Source organism: Tupaia chinensis, unplaced genomic scaffold (genome assembly GCF_000334495.1).
Source record: "Tupaia chinensis unplaced genomic scaffold, TupChi_1.0 Scaffold148019_1, whole genome shotgun sequence".
NCBI classification, from domain to species: Eukaryota; Metazoa; Chordata; class Mammalia; order Scandentia; family Tupaiidae; genus Tupaia; species Tupaia belangeri.
Window position 1 is genome coordinate 541,060 of NW_006207869.1, and position 16,611 is coordinate 557,670.

The window sequence follows — 16,611 nt, forward strand, 5'->3', positions numbered from 1 at the left end:
CTTTCTTCTTGTCGTTCTTGAAGAGGACAGTGTGTATGTGTGTGTGTGTGTGTGTGTGTGTGTGTGTGTGTGTGTGTGTGTGACAGAGAGAGACAGAGATAGAGAGAGAGAGAGAGAGAAATAGACTCAACACTTACTTAGGGTGTTACATGCTACAAGAGAGAAAGAGAATCTATCCTCTGCAGTCCCAAAGGCCTAGGTAAATCTGTTTCCTTAGCTGCCAGACCTGAGTATGCTTTCTGAGTCTCTCACTTTCCTGTTTCTGTATGGTGAGGTATGTACCGACTTTCCAGGGTTGTTCATTACACGGGAAGGGAGAGAAATCCTTGTCCTCCTGGGGTCATTGGTGACATTGTCCTCCTTTGTTCCAGGGTCATTGGTAACATTGAGTTAAACTAATGTATAGGTCAGAGAGTGGGTCGTGAAGGGTTGATAATAGTCAAAACTTTCCAAATCTGAGAACGATATGATTTGGGATAAAATCTGCAAATTGGTATCCTACTTAAAGCAATGATACGTCCATTTAGAAGTTGTACATTGTAAATCGATAGGGCTTTCCTTAGGAAAGCTATTGTGGAACTGCAAACTGAAGACAATGTCTCTATTTAATGAATACTAAAAAAAGTGTTTGTGAAGACATCTGTAGAATACAATTGAGCAACATAAATGCAATAAAAACATCTTCCTTTAATATAATAAGGTAGTGTAGCAGTAATAGTCCAAAGAGATTATTATAGCTAATCTAGTTGCTTTGTCCCAGAAATTTATGAACTCATTTAGACAACTGACTTGCTAACATTGTAGCATTTCCAAAACACTGCATTAGGTCTTCTGTAGAGAAAGGAAATATATATAGTTTCTCTAATTAAATTGCCCTTTTACTTTTGTGTAATATTTAGGATTAGATTCTTTGAATCTACCAAGTACTTTGGGTATGACATCTAATTTGTTCTAGTAGCTAGAGTGGAAACCGAGTATGTAGAATAGATGAACTCCCACAAGACAATATCCTATGTGCTATTAAAGTAGAATTTACATTTTAGATTTGTTCTTGAAAAAAAAAACTGAATGATTTAAATTCTGTCACTTACTGTGAATCAAGCTCTGTGAAATAATGAATTTTATTTGTATTGAGGGATTTAAGAAATAGTATTTTCATCTTTAGAAATAGCTAGATTTTTTCTAGCTGGTAGATTAATCTTGGGTTGCTGACTTTACATGCTTTAAAGTCCACATCTGTTTAGGGTTTCTAGATGAGAAAAAGGTTAGAATTAACTTGTGAGACTGTGGCTTTATGTTGCTGGAAATAAATAGTTGGTTCAAGTAATTTTTTGATAGAAAAATCAGGCAAATAATTTCTCAGTGTCACTTGAAATGATGCTTTGTGGAGGTTTCCTTAGTTAAATGCATCCTTTTTGTTGCTTTTGAACAAACAGTCTAGATATAAAAGTAGTGATCTGTGGGCTTGTTAAAGAAGATTGTATTTTTGGTGGTAAAAATATATTCCATTGAACTAAAGATCCTGAGTCTATTTTATCACTAGCCATTGGCAGTCCTTCATCTTCAAAAAACAAATTGCACAGAAAAAAAACACAATCCTCTTTGAAAAAATTGATAACCATTCCCCAGAAAATGCCAATATTCAGATATTTGCTAAACTTTCCAAATAATTTTTGAGTATTCTCATGTACCCAAAGCTCATCTAAACAGATGTTTAGAGACTCCTAAGAGTGGAATTCCTCTTTTTGAAGATGTAAAATACTGAGAAATCAGTGTTAGAGCAGGACTGAAATTGTATCCTGCACTTGCATTCATTCAACGTGTATTTATTGGGCACCTACTGTGTTCCTAGGGTTCGGGGCCTGGAGCTCCCAGAGTTTGTATTCTGGGAGGTGTGGGTTGTTAAGGTGAAACACAGTGGTCTTGACCCTCAAGATTAATTCTCAGTGGTGCTTGTAAATCTAGCCAGTCTTTTTCTTCAGAAACCAGAGATGATTTTGATTAATTGACCTGACAGTGCATGGCACATCATATTTACTTGGGAGAATTTAATAGCCCCAGAGACTCCCAAAGGAAACATGAAAATTTCCACATACTATTATCCTAATGGGATCATAGTAAGAGAATGTGCAAAAAGATTTAGAGTTCTTAGAGGCAGAGGAAGCTTTTGGTCAGTCCTTAAAGCTGTGATGTTTTCCACCTGAATTCCCTTTGGAAAGAAATGTCAAACAGAAACTGGGAGCAACAGCAATGGGAAACAAGAAAGAAAAACACCTTGTGACAATTTATTGTCTTCTTTGGGGGATGAGTCATTTGTTTCTCAGGAAACATGTCATTTATAATTTAGAAATATATCTGTGAAAGTAACTTTTTTTCATAAGTTGTGGCAGAAATGTTTTCCATACTTAGAAAGTTTGAGAGGGAAAACCATGAATTTGGAATAGTCTGTAGAGGTAGTTCTCCAGCTATCATTCAGGATCAGCAGAATTAGAATGGGTCACCTGAAACCTCTTAGAAATGCAAGTTCTTGGACTCACCCATGGGTCTCTGAATCTAGAACCATGGAAAGGGACCAGCAATCCTTGTTGTACTAAGTTCTCCAAGTAAAAACCAAAGCTCTGAAAGTTTGAGAACCATTGCTCTACAATTAGGCACAAATGATCACTCCTTTAGCTTAGCCCACATTTATCAAATACATATGCCTATCAATCATATTGGGAACTTCTGAAGTTCACAGTGCAATGTGTGGTATGTTTCTTAGCACGTTAATACTCTTTTAATATGTCCTTACAGTTAAGAAAGTCTCTTTTTCTTTTTAAAGGTTACTACTAAGGTATCCTAAAATAAAACTGATATTAAATGAGACCATTTTATATTAAATTGGTTAATAGAACTGAAAAAACCAAGCAGGATACGGAGGACACAGTAGGTTCAGTGTATAGTTCTCCTTTGCTTTTAAGTATTGGTATTTGTTTTCAGGTGTATTTTTTTTGATTTATAATATATTGTTGTTATTATTAACTTTAAAAGTTTATGTCTTCCATGAGAGAGAGCTGCACAAGAGGCAATGAGAGAAAGGGAGAGCAACCCCTGACAGGGGCCTCATGCTGTGATCTCCCTGTCCTGGGGGCCAGGGTCAGGTATACTCTCTGCTGAGAGAGGTCCTGGGATGCGAACATGGGACCTTCCTCGTGTTGCATTACTACTGTGCCACCAGCTGGCGCCTTGTCATCTTTATTACTAATTCACTCTATTGCCTCTTAATTTCACAGTAGTTACATATGAATACAATATAGAACTATAATTATATTCATGTTTTCATTTGGGATGTGTATCTTTTGGGGACAGCTTATAACTTCTACTGAAATAGAATGAAATGTTAGATTGCCACAGGGCAGAGTTAAGTTTGAGTTTAAGATGAAAAAAGAATTAGAAATATGAGGCTTTGCTAGCCTCTAGTCACAGCTTCTTTCTATAAGGAGTCGGACCCTGTTCTTACGGGAGCAGACATCATACAGTATTGTTAATGCAGTTTCTACTGGCTTCCTCAGCCCCCCACCTCTTCCTAGGTACTTGTCTCCTAAATTTCCAACTCCCCTTTCTCAGGAGAATTCAGGCAAGCACATGCTTTGTGGGAAGGAGGTCAGAGCAGAGATGGCTTCGTGGACATTTGTTCTGTAGACTTGCCCTGGACTCCACGCACAGAAGGACTCTGCACTTGGGTTGATGCTCTTTTGTTACCATCTTAAAACTTGTGATAGTGTTTGAACAATGGACCCCACTTTTTTTTCCACACTGGGCTCTTCAAATCAAACAGCTGTCCTGAACAGCTGCCCACCACACCCTTAGCAGAGACTAAAACTCTGAACTTTAGTTTTATGGCAGTTCAGTAGTTGATGCCTGTTTTTTCGTGGGGTTAGTTCTTGAGACTTACTTTAGCAATATGGAAATTCTCCATAAAGCATTTCCAATGATTAGTAATGAGATATTAAATTTAAAAAAATGTTTCTTATGGAAAAGTAGGGTCTAATAAACATCTAGGAATCCTGCAGTAGTTTATTGTTATTGATGTTTTTAGATATTAAGTCAATTTTGGGATTAAAAAAAAATCACATTGTAAAGAAAGTTTATGTATTTCTTCCATGAACAAGAGAGACAGTGAGACTCAAAGAAAGAGCATCCCAACAGGGTCTTGATGCTGTGGTTCCCCTCTCCAGCTTCTGCCAACTCTGGGCCATGGGCGTGTGAGGTTGGGCACACTCAGGGAGATCTCCAGGAGGAAACTAGGCCCTTCACATGTGGACCAGCCTTGCAAGGAATTGGGTTTTCCCAATGTACCACCTCTGGCTCCTCAAAATCACATGTGGAAACCAATTGCCTGGAGTCATGGCTGGTACAAGGAGCTAAATTAAATGTGATTCATTCATTAGACACAAATAGAGTACCCATTAAGTGCTGGATCCAGGGGTGTAAAAATGGAATCAGGTCTGGCTCTGTTTTCTAAGAGCTCATATTCATCGTGGAGTGGCAGATGCTAAGAGTAATTATTTGTCTGGGGGCAGGAAGATTGCGTAGGGGAAGAGATCGAGTATCATTTGATAATGTAGTATTCCATCGAGGGACTTAATGTTCATGGGAGATGTTGGGAATGTACTTGAGCCCAGGATTTGAGTCATCACAGCTTGCTCAGACTTGTTTTTCCATTAATATTTTGTCGCTTTTCCCCCATCTTGTGCTTTCAGCCTCAGCACCCCAATCAGATGAAGGCTCTGACATTGACTCCGAACCGGATTTGCCACTAAAGAGGAAACAGCGCAGGAGTCGAACCACCTTCACAGCAGAACAGCTTGAAGAACTGGAACGTGCTTTTGAAAGAACCCACTACCCTGATATTTATACCAGGGAGGAGCTGGCCCAGCGGGCAAAACTGACTGAGGCCCGAGTACAGGTACTGGCGTCCAAACACCTATTCCCTACTTCAATCCAGATAGGAAACCAAACAATATCTCCTCATGTAAAACATATTTTCAATTAAGAAGAAAAACAATATTAGAATACTATGGTGCACATCTGAGACTTTGCTCGTTGTTACTAAGAGAATGAGATTATGTCATTTATGACATACAAAAGTGTATTTGTTCACGTTACCCTTCATTCTAGGAGTCTTTATTGTGTACCAGGTACGGCATGGACTTCAGGGTAGTATGCAGGTGACAGCAAACATTTTGAGTGGTCAGTCTGTGCCAGGTACTGTTTGAGTGCTTTATATGAACGAGCCCATTTATCACTACGACATCCCTAGGTTGGTATTATCCTCTCCCTAGTATCTTTTTACTGCCAGAAGGCATGTGTACTTACCAGAGAGACAGAGAGACAGAGATAGAGGGAGAGTAGGACCATCCCAGGTGGCATGATCACACTGCAATCCATTCTCCATTTCTTCATCCTGTCGGGATTCTGGGCACACACATATGTGCTAGTGCATTCTTCAAGTCAGTGGGACCAGGATTTGAACTGTGGTGGGCTACATGAGATCTGACTTCCTTAAACACTAGTTATAAGGCTGGCCAAACTACTTCCAATTTATAGATGAGGAAACTAAGACTCTTATTATTTAAGTAATTACTCATGTTCAAGTAGCTGGATAGCTAATATAGAAGTAATTGGATTTCATATACTTCCTCTCTGTTGCTTTTCAATTCTGAAAAAGTGCCAAGGTGTACAAAGGACAATCCTTTTCTGTAAGGATTTGGTAGTCTGGAAGCATTTCTAGCAACTATGTTATTTTTAAGAACATGTTAATTATCTTTTGAACTCTTAAAAGTGCTCTGAAACTTCTGGAAAATGCTACTTTGATGCAATATGCCTGTATTGAGTGTAGAATAATATTTTCATCATTAGCGATGAATTTCTCCTTCAAGTTGGTAAAGTGCTACTGGAGAGAATACAAGTGTCTTAGGGAGTCTAGAACTCTTTACTGACCCAGAAGTTTAGTTATTTTACTTAGAAATGTTCTGTATTACTGCCAGAATCTTGACTTTCATAGTCAAAGTCAGGCTGGAGATTCAATAATGTGTCAGTTGCCATGGTCCTTAGATTGATCAGTCTTTCACATATGCACCCATTTCACGCTCCTATTGAAGAATTTTATGAAAGAAGCCTCTTCCAGGCTGTAGGGCCTACATAGAAGGATTGTTTTATTTAACTTTCCATAAGATATTTAATAGTATTAGAAAAGTCAAGGAATGCTAAGATGAAATAAGGCAGATCTCTCAAAGTACCGCAGTCTAACATGGGTAATAGGGTAAACACGAGAATAATTTTAAAAGCAGATGTGAAAAATGTCAAGAGAGAGAGGAAAAAGTGCAATCAGAGTTGAAAAAAGGAAAAGATGAGATCTTGGAAGAAATAAGAGAGGCCTATTTGGGCAGGTTTGAGAGAATTTCTAGGCTAGATGGGTAGTCATGGGACAGGGAGAGTATATTTGTACTAGAGAATTATCCAAACAAAGGCACAGAATTGGAAGTGGTTACATATATGATGACCTTTTATTTTCACTCTGATCATGTAGAGAGAATGGTGGACGGTTCAGTTTGGCTAGAATGTCAGGAGTGGTAGGGTGGTGGAAAGAATATGGTGGCAGGGCTGAGGACTGTCTGTGGGCGTCTTGGGTTTCAGGCTAGAGAGCTCACACAATGTGCTAGGCAGTGGGGACTTCAGCATGAGAAAGGTGATGGTGGCTGGAGCGGCAAGGAAGGGATGGTGGCGAAAGGTTTCAGAGGTAGAATATGGGCAACTGGTTGTGTGAGCTGGAGGTGGGTAGAAGGGTGAGTGAGAGAAGAATCACAGATATACCGAGGTTTCTATCCTTGATGTTTTTAAGTTGGGGCTCTTGAATTACTCTAACATTTCACTGGGATACAGAGTGTTTCTTCCCATTACATTATCATGATTTGTGCTTTATGGATTTCATTTCTATACTGTGCAGTGGGAAGGAACACTCTATCCCAAAGAAATGGGTAGCAGAATTCTATAGTATTACTATACTGTAATATTTTATACATCGGTGCTATAAGTACTACACACACACACACACACACACACACACACACACACACATACACACACATATACATAGACATATACACATGCATATAATAGGTTGTTGGAACAGTCATGATGCATTTTTGCATAGAATAACAGAAAAAAATACTTCATGACTTTTCCGAGAGCTCAATATATAAAAATATATTCTGCCTTTATTATAGTACTGTGAATACTTGGTTTAAATGAGAAGTAAGATCCAGTCATCCCTCTTCTGAATGTTCACTATATTCCAGTTTTTAGTCTGTAGTCTCCATGGCCGGCCAAACCTGCATTCTGGATTTGTTCTTAAGCGAGATCAAGTAACAGTCCTGAACTCAGTGTGTGTTGAAAGATAAACATTTATTTTAAAGCGATCAGACAAGGAAGGTGATGAAAAACTGAAAAGAATATTTGGTGTTGCTTCACCTCATTCCTGCCTTTGTCACACATGGGAATGGGGAACAGAGAATTTTAAAGCCTTGCAGCTTGCACGGTATCCAGCATTCTCATCTGGCTCAGTGAATGTCAAAGCATGATAATAATGGCCCATTAACTTTCAGAGGACATGGGATCAAACCAATAAAGATTGGTTCATATTTTTCCATACAGTGACCTCCTCTCCAAAGCAGAGCCCTCATTAACGTAGCAGCTGTCTTAATGTGGCTTTAACCCGGTGACTCTTTACATTCCTTATGGCTTCTTTAGTTCCCTTGGGACACATCACGTCTTGCACCACAGCTATGATCTACAGCCTAACAGATTCCCTAGAACACCCAGCATATGGATCTTTTACTTAACCCAGCAGGAAAAAGAAGGGAGTTGTTAATCACTGATTAAAATGCCAGAAGAAAATCCTTTCGTTTTTAGAAGGATCTGGGAAACCAGTAGCAAAGTCAATTCAGTTTGAGTGATAACCAGAGAATATGAGTTCGCTTAATTTGGGGCATCTGGGAAAACCAAACACCAACTCTGAAAAAACTCCAAACCATGTCTACATTCCATTTCTCTTTTCCTGGGGAAACATATTTCTAGGCTATTCTCGATAGAGATGAGACCAACGATATAACTCAGGTCTTTATCCATGTTTTATAAAAGTTCATTTGGACGGTAGCTATGTTGTATTTAACATAGCTGAATCTGAGTACACAATCTAAGAATTGTTGTCTACCAAAGAATTACTTGCCTAGTCATAATAGCACTACAAGTCAAAAAAGGAAAAAGAAAAAGAAAAAAAGATGATGTACCTAACTCATGTGGGTAGCTATTATTATCTAGATATTATCTATTATCTTTAGATAAGCACTAAAGTTTTGTGGTTAAGAATTACTTGCAAACATTTAAGATGTACAAAAGTTTTAGTAAATATTCCTTCTAAGAGTTCCATAAAAAGCCAGTGTCATTTTCTTTGATCACCTAGATAAAAGAAGACAGGAAAGCAAGCAACTTGTGGGAGTGGCATTTAAGTAGAGTCCAAAGATGTGGATTTTTGGACCCAGATTGCTGGACATGTTTTGTTGAACAAGTTACTTAATCTTGATGGATTTTTGTTTGTGTATCTGTGTGTCTTTATTATTATTATTTATTTTAAAAGTATGGGGTAGGTAGGGCCAGCAAGTGGCACAGTGAAGGTCAATAAATGTTCAAGTCCTGGACCTGGTGGCTTGAAAATCACACCCAGCATGTGTGTATATGTCCAAAATCCTGAAAGGCAACTGGAGGAGAAGGGATTGCAGCAAGCTATTCCCTGTGGGGGAGGGGAGTGTGATTTCTCACTTTCCCTCTCTCTCCGTTTCTCTGTTTCTTTCTGGCCAGGGCATTTGTCTCATGGCAAAAAACCAAAACCAAAACCAAAACCAAAACCAAAAACCAAAACCAAAAACAAAAACCCCCAAAAAACAAAAAACAAAAAAAAAGTATGGGGTAGGTTAGATAAAATTTTCTCAGCATGGATTCATAGACATCAGGATAATCAAGGGTAAACTTCAGGAGGTCTGAAAAACTTGAGATTTGTATACATAAGGTTGTGCCTCTGTTTGTGTATGTACACAACTATTTATTAACTGGGGAAAGGGCCCCTGGCTTTCATTATATTTTCGGATATCATCTTTCTTCCACACTGTGATTAAATATTACTAGGATGCATAATTTCTCAGGATCCTTAGAACCTCAGTAATTTGGGATTCTCAGGGAAGCACAGTGGTGATGTAAAGTCACCTAACAGATCTGTGTAATTCAGAAGTTAAAATAGGTACGAGATATCCTGAACTTCACAAGGAAATAAAAATACGGTCATCTTGGAATTCTCTGCAGGCATTTGCTCTTGGGATGTATAAAGATGCATTTGGGTGTGCTTTCATGTGTGTCCATGGTCCTTTGAAAGCCAGGGGAGCATGGCATTCCTTCTTGCTTACCTTGCTCATTCTCATCCCAAAGTTCTCTGCACATAGTGGCAAAGCTGAGGAGCAGTCATGATCGGAGAGCCTGGAGGGTTTGGCAGAGGAAGAGAAGGGAGTAGGGAGTGAATGAGAAGGTCCAGGGAATTGAGCAGTTTGTCCTCAATTTACCCCCTTGGAAAGTACTGTGCTTGGCATTGCAGCATTAGACACCAGTGGGTCTAGTGTTTAGTCAAGCAGTTTATAATTGTGTGAACTCTATTTCTAAGGATAAGTATTACATTCTCTTCTCATTTTTTTCAAATTGCATTTGAAGATTTCAAGCAACCCATCTGGAATAATGTAGGTTAGATTGCCTTTGAGCACACCACCAATATATAAACCAGTAATTTATTGATGGGCAAAATTAGGCTTACACCCTGGGATAATTAGCCCTAATCCATGAAACTTGGAAGCAAATTTGACCTAAGCCTCCATTCAAGTCAAACTGGCTTCCAATTGGTTGAGGTGTTCTTTGGGTACTTTTCTGTTTACTCATTGGCACAGAAGGCTTTGGCTGTGGACCATAGAGTGAAGGCAACAAAGCAAGGCTTTCATTCTTGGGTTCTCAAACAGAAGTGTCCATGGGAGACTTTTTAACTCAATAGCTAACATTTGTCAAACACAGTATCTCCTAGGTATTCTTTTTAAATGCTTTGACTTTTCAAATTGTCACAACAATCTTGTGAAGTAGTCTTTTTACATTCCTTCAGTAGATGAGAAGATAGAGGTCCACAGATAATTAAGCAAATTGTTCAAGATCACAGTAGTAGTAAGTGGAGGAGTTGAGATTCAGCTTTTGCCTGGTGTGCCTCATACCCTTGTGAATAAAAAGTATTACTGTTACCTTTGCTATAGCAAGTACCAAGTTTTTGGGGACTGGCTCTGTTGGGTAGCAGTAATGTCTTGCTCAAAAGAAGCTGGATCCCACCTAGAGACCACAGTTTGAATCCCCAGTCTAATCAGCCTGAAACACGCTGGGCACACATGTGAGTGCCCCAAATCTGAAAGGCTGGAGGGTTGGAGGAAGAGGATTGTGACCAGACTCTGTGGAGGGTGCTCATCTGTTTTTTCCCTCTTGCTCTCAAGTGAGCATGGACATACTCTAACGGGTAAAGAAAACAAGTTTTTAAAAATCGACTACGTTTTCCTGAATTTATATTCTTGAGAATCTGAACAAACTAGTTATTTACTCATGAAGAGAAAAGTTTATGACAATTTTATTCTCTCTTGCGATATACATAAATATTTTTTCTTAGTTATTATGTTATGGGGATAGTTCAGCCAATTTAAATTTTTCTTCAAAAAAATTATTTGACAGGCCAGCTGCTGGAGTACTGGTTAATGTGGCTGGATCCCACATGGCTGACTGCATGGTTCTAGTCCTGGACTTGGTGGCTCGAAAAACATGACTGGTGGATGTGTGTATGTGCCCAAAATCCCAAGAGGAGAATGAAGGAGCAAGGATTGTGGTGTGGCCATCCCCTCACTTTCCCTCTCTCTTTCTCTCTGTCTCCCTCCTTCTGACTCTCTCTGGTGAAAACATGAACCTATAACAAATAAAAAAAAAAAGAAGAAATAATTGGATGATATCCTACTCCAGAAATGCATCTAAAGATCAGTTCCTATGAATATAGCTTTATGGACTTACTTAGGAAAGAAATACAAGTAAGGAAAAGGATGGACCAATGAAAGTCAATCAGGCTGCAGCTCGTCACATGAAACAAAACTTGCTTGGATGGAGTATTTTTATATATAGCAATTAACTGTGATGATAGCAGGTTACTGGCCAATGTGTGCTTCCTGCCCCCGTTTCCCTCCCATGTGAAGTGTGATAAGAAAGGACAGGTAATGCTGTGTGGGGAAAGTGGCATTATATTGAATTATTGACATAGAATTACATTTAACATGTATGTAGTTGCCTGTGAAACTTGTTCTTTTTGCCCTACTGGTAAAGGTGCACAATGCGTATTCTCTCCTAGAATGTCAATCAAAGGCCAGTTTGTCTTTGCTGCCATTGCTACTCTTTTCAAAACATTTCTAGTAGTTACAACTACTGGATCATAAAGGTCTCCCTCTGTTTTAGATAAACTTAGTAATATACTCATACATACCATATAGGAGATTGTTCATTGGTTATCTATTAGGAATTAGCCATTCAATATTAAAAAAAATTATTGAAGACTTCTGAGTACCGAGGAAATTTCTTTCAGTTAAATATAAGGTATTAACAGTATATCCTAGGATCATTGTGCTTGATCTGTTTGGGTACCTAAAATAAAGGTATTTTATTCATGGGCACCTTTTATTCCTACTGAAAATAGATCTGTCTTTTCTGAGTTTCATTGCATAAAGAAGACAAGGACCATTTCTTAGTTTGCAATATCAGATAATTTTTCTTTCATACCTCTTTTGGCAGACTACAGCTGGTTCCAGAAAATGTAGAAGGCTGGTAATGGGAAGCCGATAAAAAGTCTGGATGAATGGCCAGAGACAGGCAGGCCAGTTCTCAACAAGTCCTAATTTCCTTCTGAAGAGCATTCTCGATTGATTTAGTTTAACCTTAAACACTTAATTCCTTCTTTTAGAAAACTTTTAAATCTCCTATTTTATAAAGGTTAGTTTTCCAATATAGAGTTGCTTCTCAACTATTTCTCTTCATCTCTTACTATAGATATAATAGATATCATATCATAAATATAGGAATATTTAAATCCAACTCCTGGTGGGCTTACTTAATGTCTTCAATACTTATTTTTATTAGTTTGGGGAAAAAATGGATATAAAACCCAAAACACTTTTACTCTTAGCATTTTGCATTCTATTTTTTGAAGACATTTGTAGAAAGTTATGACATTTCTTATTTCTTATTTGAGCAAAGACATTTTTGATGTTAAAAACTGGGTTATTATGGAATTAGAATGATCCTTGAATCAATAGGAGGCTGAGACTGATGTAAAGATCAAGCATAGACACCCCTGGGGCAAATCAAACTTGGTTTACTTATCTAAAGATTACAGTAGGAAATTGGCGCAGAGATTGTGACATGCTCTGCTAACAACCTAAGTCTAGGTTTCTGAGTTCTTCCTAATGGGTCTTACCAGTGGTATTGAGAATAGCAAATCTTCATTAGGAAGTCACATTAGATTTTTTTTTCTTATATATATATATATTTTCAGGTTTTATTTAAAAATTTAAAAAATTTTCATTTTATTTATTTATTTTCAATAAATTTATTTACATTTAATCACATCTTTATAGTGTACGACATTTCTTTTCTCAGCATAAATACCATGCGTGTCAGTCAAGCTGAAGATATTACTCTATAACTTATCAGCCAATAACTTCTCATTTTTTGTCAATTAAGCATACTTTTACTTGTTTTTTCCTTCTCCTTCCCCCTATTTCCCTTCCATAAAACTTTTTTTCCCACATTTTATTGATTCACAAAATACCTTGAGCTAAAAATATGGAGAAAGTGAGAATCTAGTGACAAATGCACTGTAATTTTCTTCAGAAACTTTTAAAAATATTAATTCATTAATTTACATTCATTCACTGAACATTGTCATAGCATAAAAAGTGTGATTTCCCATCTAGAATATATTGCATAGTGGCTTAATCATACATGTTATTATCAATGATTTTCCATTTCTAGTTTCATACCTATATATGTGCGTGTGTGTGTGTGTGTGTGTGTGTGTGTGTGCATTTTCCTCCTATTTATCATCCTCTGCTATTTCCCACTCTCGTCCCCACTGTCTCAGGTGCCTACAGTTGTTTTCCATTCTTTTTGTCCCCCACATTTTATTGATTCATGAAATTTCTTAAATAATCTAACTACTTTCAATAGCAAGTTCAGCTGGTATATACATATATATGTATATATGTCTGACTTTAGGTGTGAAACTCTGAGTAGAATGAGTATATTATAAGGTAGCACCTAGCTGATGCTATATAGCTTACTACAGCCATTGAATAGGTATTTTAAAATATATTTTTTAATTTCAAGAAAAGCAGTTTTAACTTTAATAAATCAAAGAAATGTTAAGGAAATTTGCTTAAAAGCTTAAAGCCAGAAAACAGGTTAGGATTCTGTTCAAATAGTAGGTACATAAAACTATTGGCAGTTCAAGTCAGGACAAAAATCCTTAGAACCAGAAAAGAAAGCCTAGAAGAAAACCAGCAATGTTTTAATCAAAAGTCATAAAATTCTATTTCACCAGTTCAGTCTCATGTACTTAATCTATCTTCTGTTCTGGTTTGATCTTCCTGATTAAATTTTGGTGTATAATATTCAACTCCAGACTTGTCCCTACTATTAAGTTGGCCATTTTCTTAGGTTTTGAACTCTTATTTCTATGTGTCTGTATTTAATTTTTCTGGTGTAGCACTCCCTTGCAAACTTCTTGGAGATCTGGCCCGGTGTTGGTAAGTTCTTTCGGTTTTTGTTTATTTGAGAATGTTCTTGTCTTTTCTTCCGGTATGAAGGATAATCTTGCTGGGTACAGTATTCTTGGTGGAAATTGCTTTTCCCTTAACACTTTGAATATATTTTCCCATTCTTTACTTGCTCACATTGTTTCCAATAAGAGGTCTGCTGTTAGCCTGATGGGATATACTTTGTAGGTAATTTGACATTTCTCTCTTGCCAATCTTAGTTTCTTGTCTTTATGGGTTGATTCTATTTGGGGTCCTTTGTATTTCTTGGGACTGGATCTTTGAATGTCTTTCTAGGTTTGGAAAGTTTTCTTACAGGATTTCATGGAATAGATTATCAATGCCCTTATGAGTATCTTTGCCTTGTGGGATACCAATTATCCAGATGTTTGTATGTTTGTTGGTATCTAGTATTTCTCGTATATTATTCTCATTTTGGGGGCAATTTTCTCAGTCTTCATGGTGGATTTTTCTAGGCCAGCGTTTCTATCTTCTACATCTGAGATTCAATTTTCTGTAGGATCTAGTCTGTTTTTAATACTTTCAAGGGAGGTTTTTGACTTCCTGTATTGTAGCCTTTATCCCTAACAGGTTCATCTGATTCTTTTTTATAGAGTGTATTTCCTCTTTTAGATCTTGAAAGAATTTCCTCACCTCCTGGAACTTCTCAGCTCCTTTATCCTGCCTCTTCTGGTGTTCATTGTCTCTCTTCTCTTTCATCTCTTTTAGCTTTGTCACTATGAATATTCTAAATTTTTTTTATCAAATATTTCCATGAGTTTCATTGTACCATCTCATGGGGTCATGAGATGCATGTACATGATCCCAAATTCCCTCAACCCTCTCAGCTGACACAGGTTGTTTCAGATACTTCCTTAAATAGGTTTCCTTACCTGGATGTGTCTAGAAGTCATGGTAACAGACACAGTGAGAAAACACAATTGATGTAGACCTGAAATTGAGCACTGTTCTTGGTTCTATGAAAGGAGTTATTCTTTGTCCTTGGAGGAGAAGTATTTTCTTGCTTTTCCATATTTCTTGTGACCCTGCAGTGATTTCTAGTCATCTGATGCATCAATGGTGCGTTTCAGTCTGAGCGTTCAGAGGCATGGAGGAGGAGGTAATCTGCAATCTCTCTTCCATTCCGTTTCACTCTTTGTGCATCAGATTCAGTGAGAATAGAGGAATATTCTGACCATAATCATATTTAGATGTTTGGATCCCATTCAGTTGGAACTGTCTAGACAGTGCATAGAGGCTGAGCAGCCAGTGAATAAAGATAACAAAAAAGGAAGAGAATTGGAGAAGAGGAAAGAAGAAAAAAAATAAAATAAAAGAGAAGAAAAAAGATGATAAAAACTTTAGATTTTAATTTTAAAAAGCAAAAAATGAAAACTGCTCGCCACACCAAAGCTGTATTTCACACCTCAAGTTCAGTATCCATCTGAGGATAGGCCTGGCCTAGATTTGTGCCTTTCCTAAATGGAATAGGGAAAGGCACAATTAGTACAATAAAGGAGGGGCTTGAGAGCCCAGAGAATACTTTACCTTAAAGAAAAATTAAAAGTCACAGAGAGACACAGAGAGACAGAGATAAATGGAGGAGACAGAAGTAACCCTACCCACTAGAAATGAATCTAGAGGGAGAAGTCTCAGCAGAAAATCTTCATTTTTAGTAAAGGAAAGCAATATTTCACAGCTCAAGTTTGGTATCCTTCTCAGAATCTTTTAGGTTTTTGCTATAAGGCACGTGTGCTTGTTGGAAAGAGACAGAGGAAAAGTGAGAAATCACCCCTTGGGGGGATGACCATGCCACAATCCCTTCTTCTTTATTCTTCCATTGGGATTTTGAGTATACATACATGCGCCCCATGTAATTTTCAAGCTATAGGGTCTGGGACTTGAACAGCGGGGTCAGTCATGTGAGAGTCCAGTGCCTTAACCATCACATCACCTGCTGGCCCCACATATTAGAATTTTTGTAAATTAAGCTTTCTTTTAAGGCTAGTATATAGGGCTGGAGAGGCACTCCTTGCACATAGGTGGTCTAGATAGGTGTGGGGGGACCACCCTGATGGAGCCAGAGTACCTCCTTAACCACGAGATTTTATAACATAGAATATGACTATAGTGTGTGGTATGGTGCAGTACTCTCATGCATGTACATGACCCCAAATTCCTGCCCTCAACCCTCTCAGGCTGACACAGGTTGTTTCAGGTACTTCCTTAAATAGGTTTCCTTACCCGAATGTGTCTGGAATTCATGGTAACAGATGCAGTGAGAAAACACAATTGATGTAGACCTGAAATTGAGCACTGTTTTTGGTTCTATTAAACTAGGTGGCAATTTATTAAGTTAAATAAAATTCTAATTCAATTATGTATCAACATGGGAAAATATTGACTTACCTTCTTTTCCTGTTGGAAACTTAAGGAGTATTAAATGTTTATATTTTGAAGGAGTTTGAACAGCTTTCCATAGCAATTTCTTGCAAGAATGGCTAGAGAAGACAAAATTCTTTCCAGCATATGCCTGAGTGAAGATCAGTAGTTTGAGCACAGGCTTTGGCAAAGTGTTTGCTAAACTGAACTATTTTATTCTAAAGGAAAAAATCTCTCTCTCTTCTCTTTCTTAAATTATATGATTATAACA

General features: G+C 37.7%; 1 protein-coding gene across 5 annotated transcripts in view; it reads left to right on the forward strand.

Annotated features, from left to right (window-relative positions):
* Positions 1-16,611, forward strand: part of PAX3 (paired box 3) — a 130,272-nt gene that overhangs the window by 77,450 nt on the left and 36,211 nt on the right. For 3 of the 5 annotated variants that reach the window (XM_014584861.1, XM_006170108.1, XM_006170109.1), the window contains exon 6: positions 4,743-4,948. In XM_014584861.1, the coding sequence (XP_014440347.1) occupies positions 4,743-4,948 (206 nt within the window). The remainder of the gene's footprint in view (positions 1-4,742; positions 4,949-16,611) is intronic. The other 2 variants (XM_027768928.1, XM_027768927.1) reach the window with 1 other exon arrangement.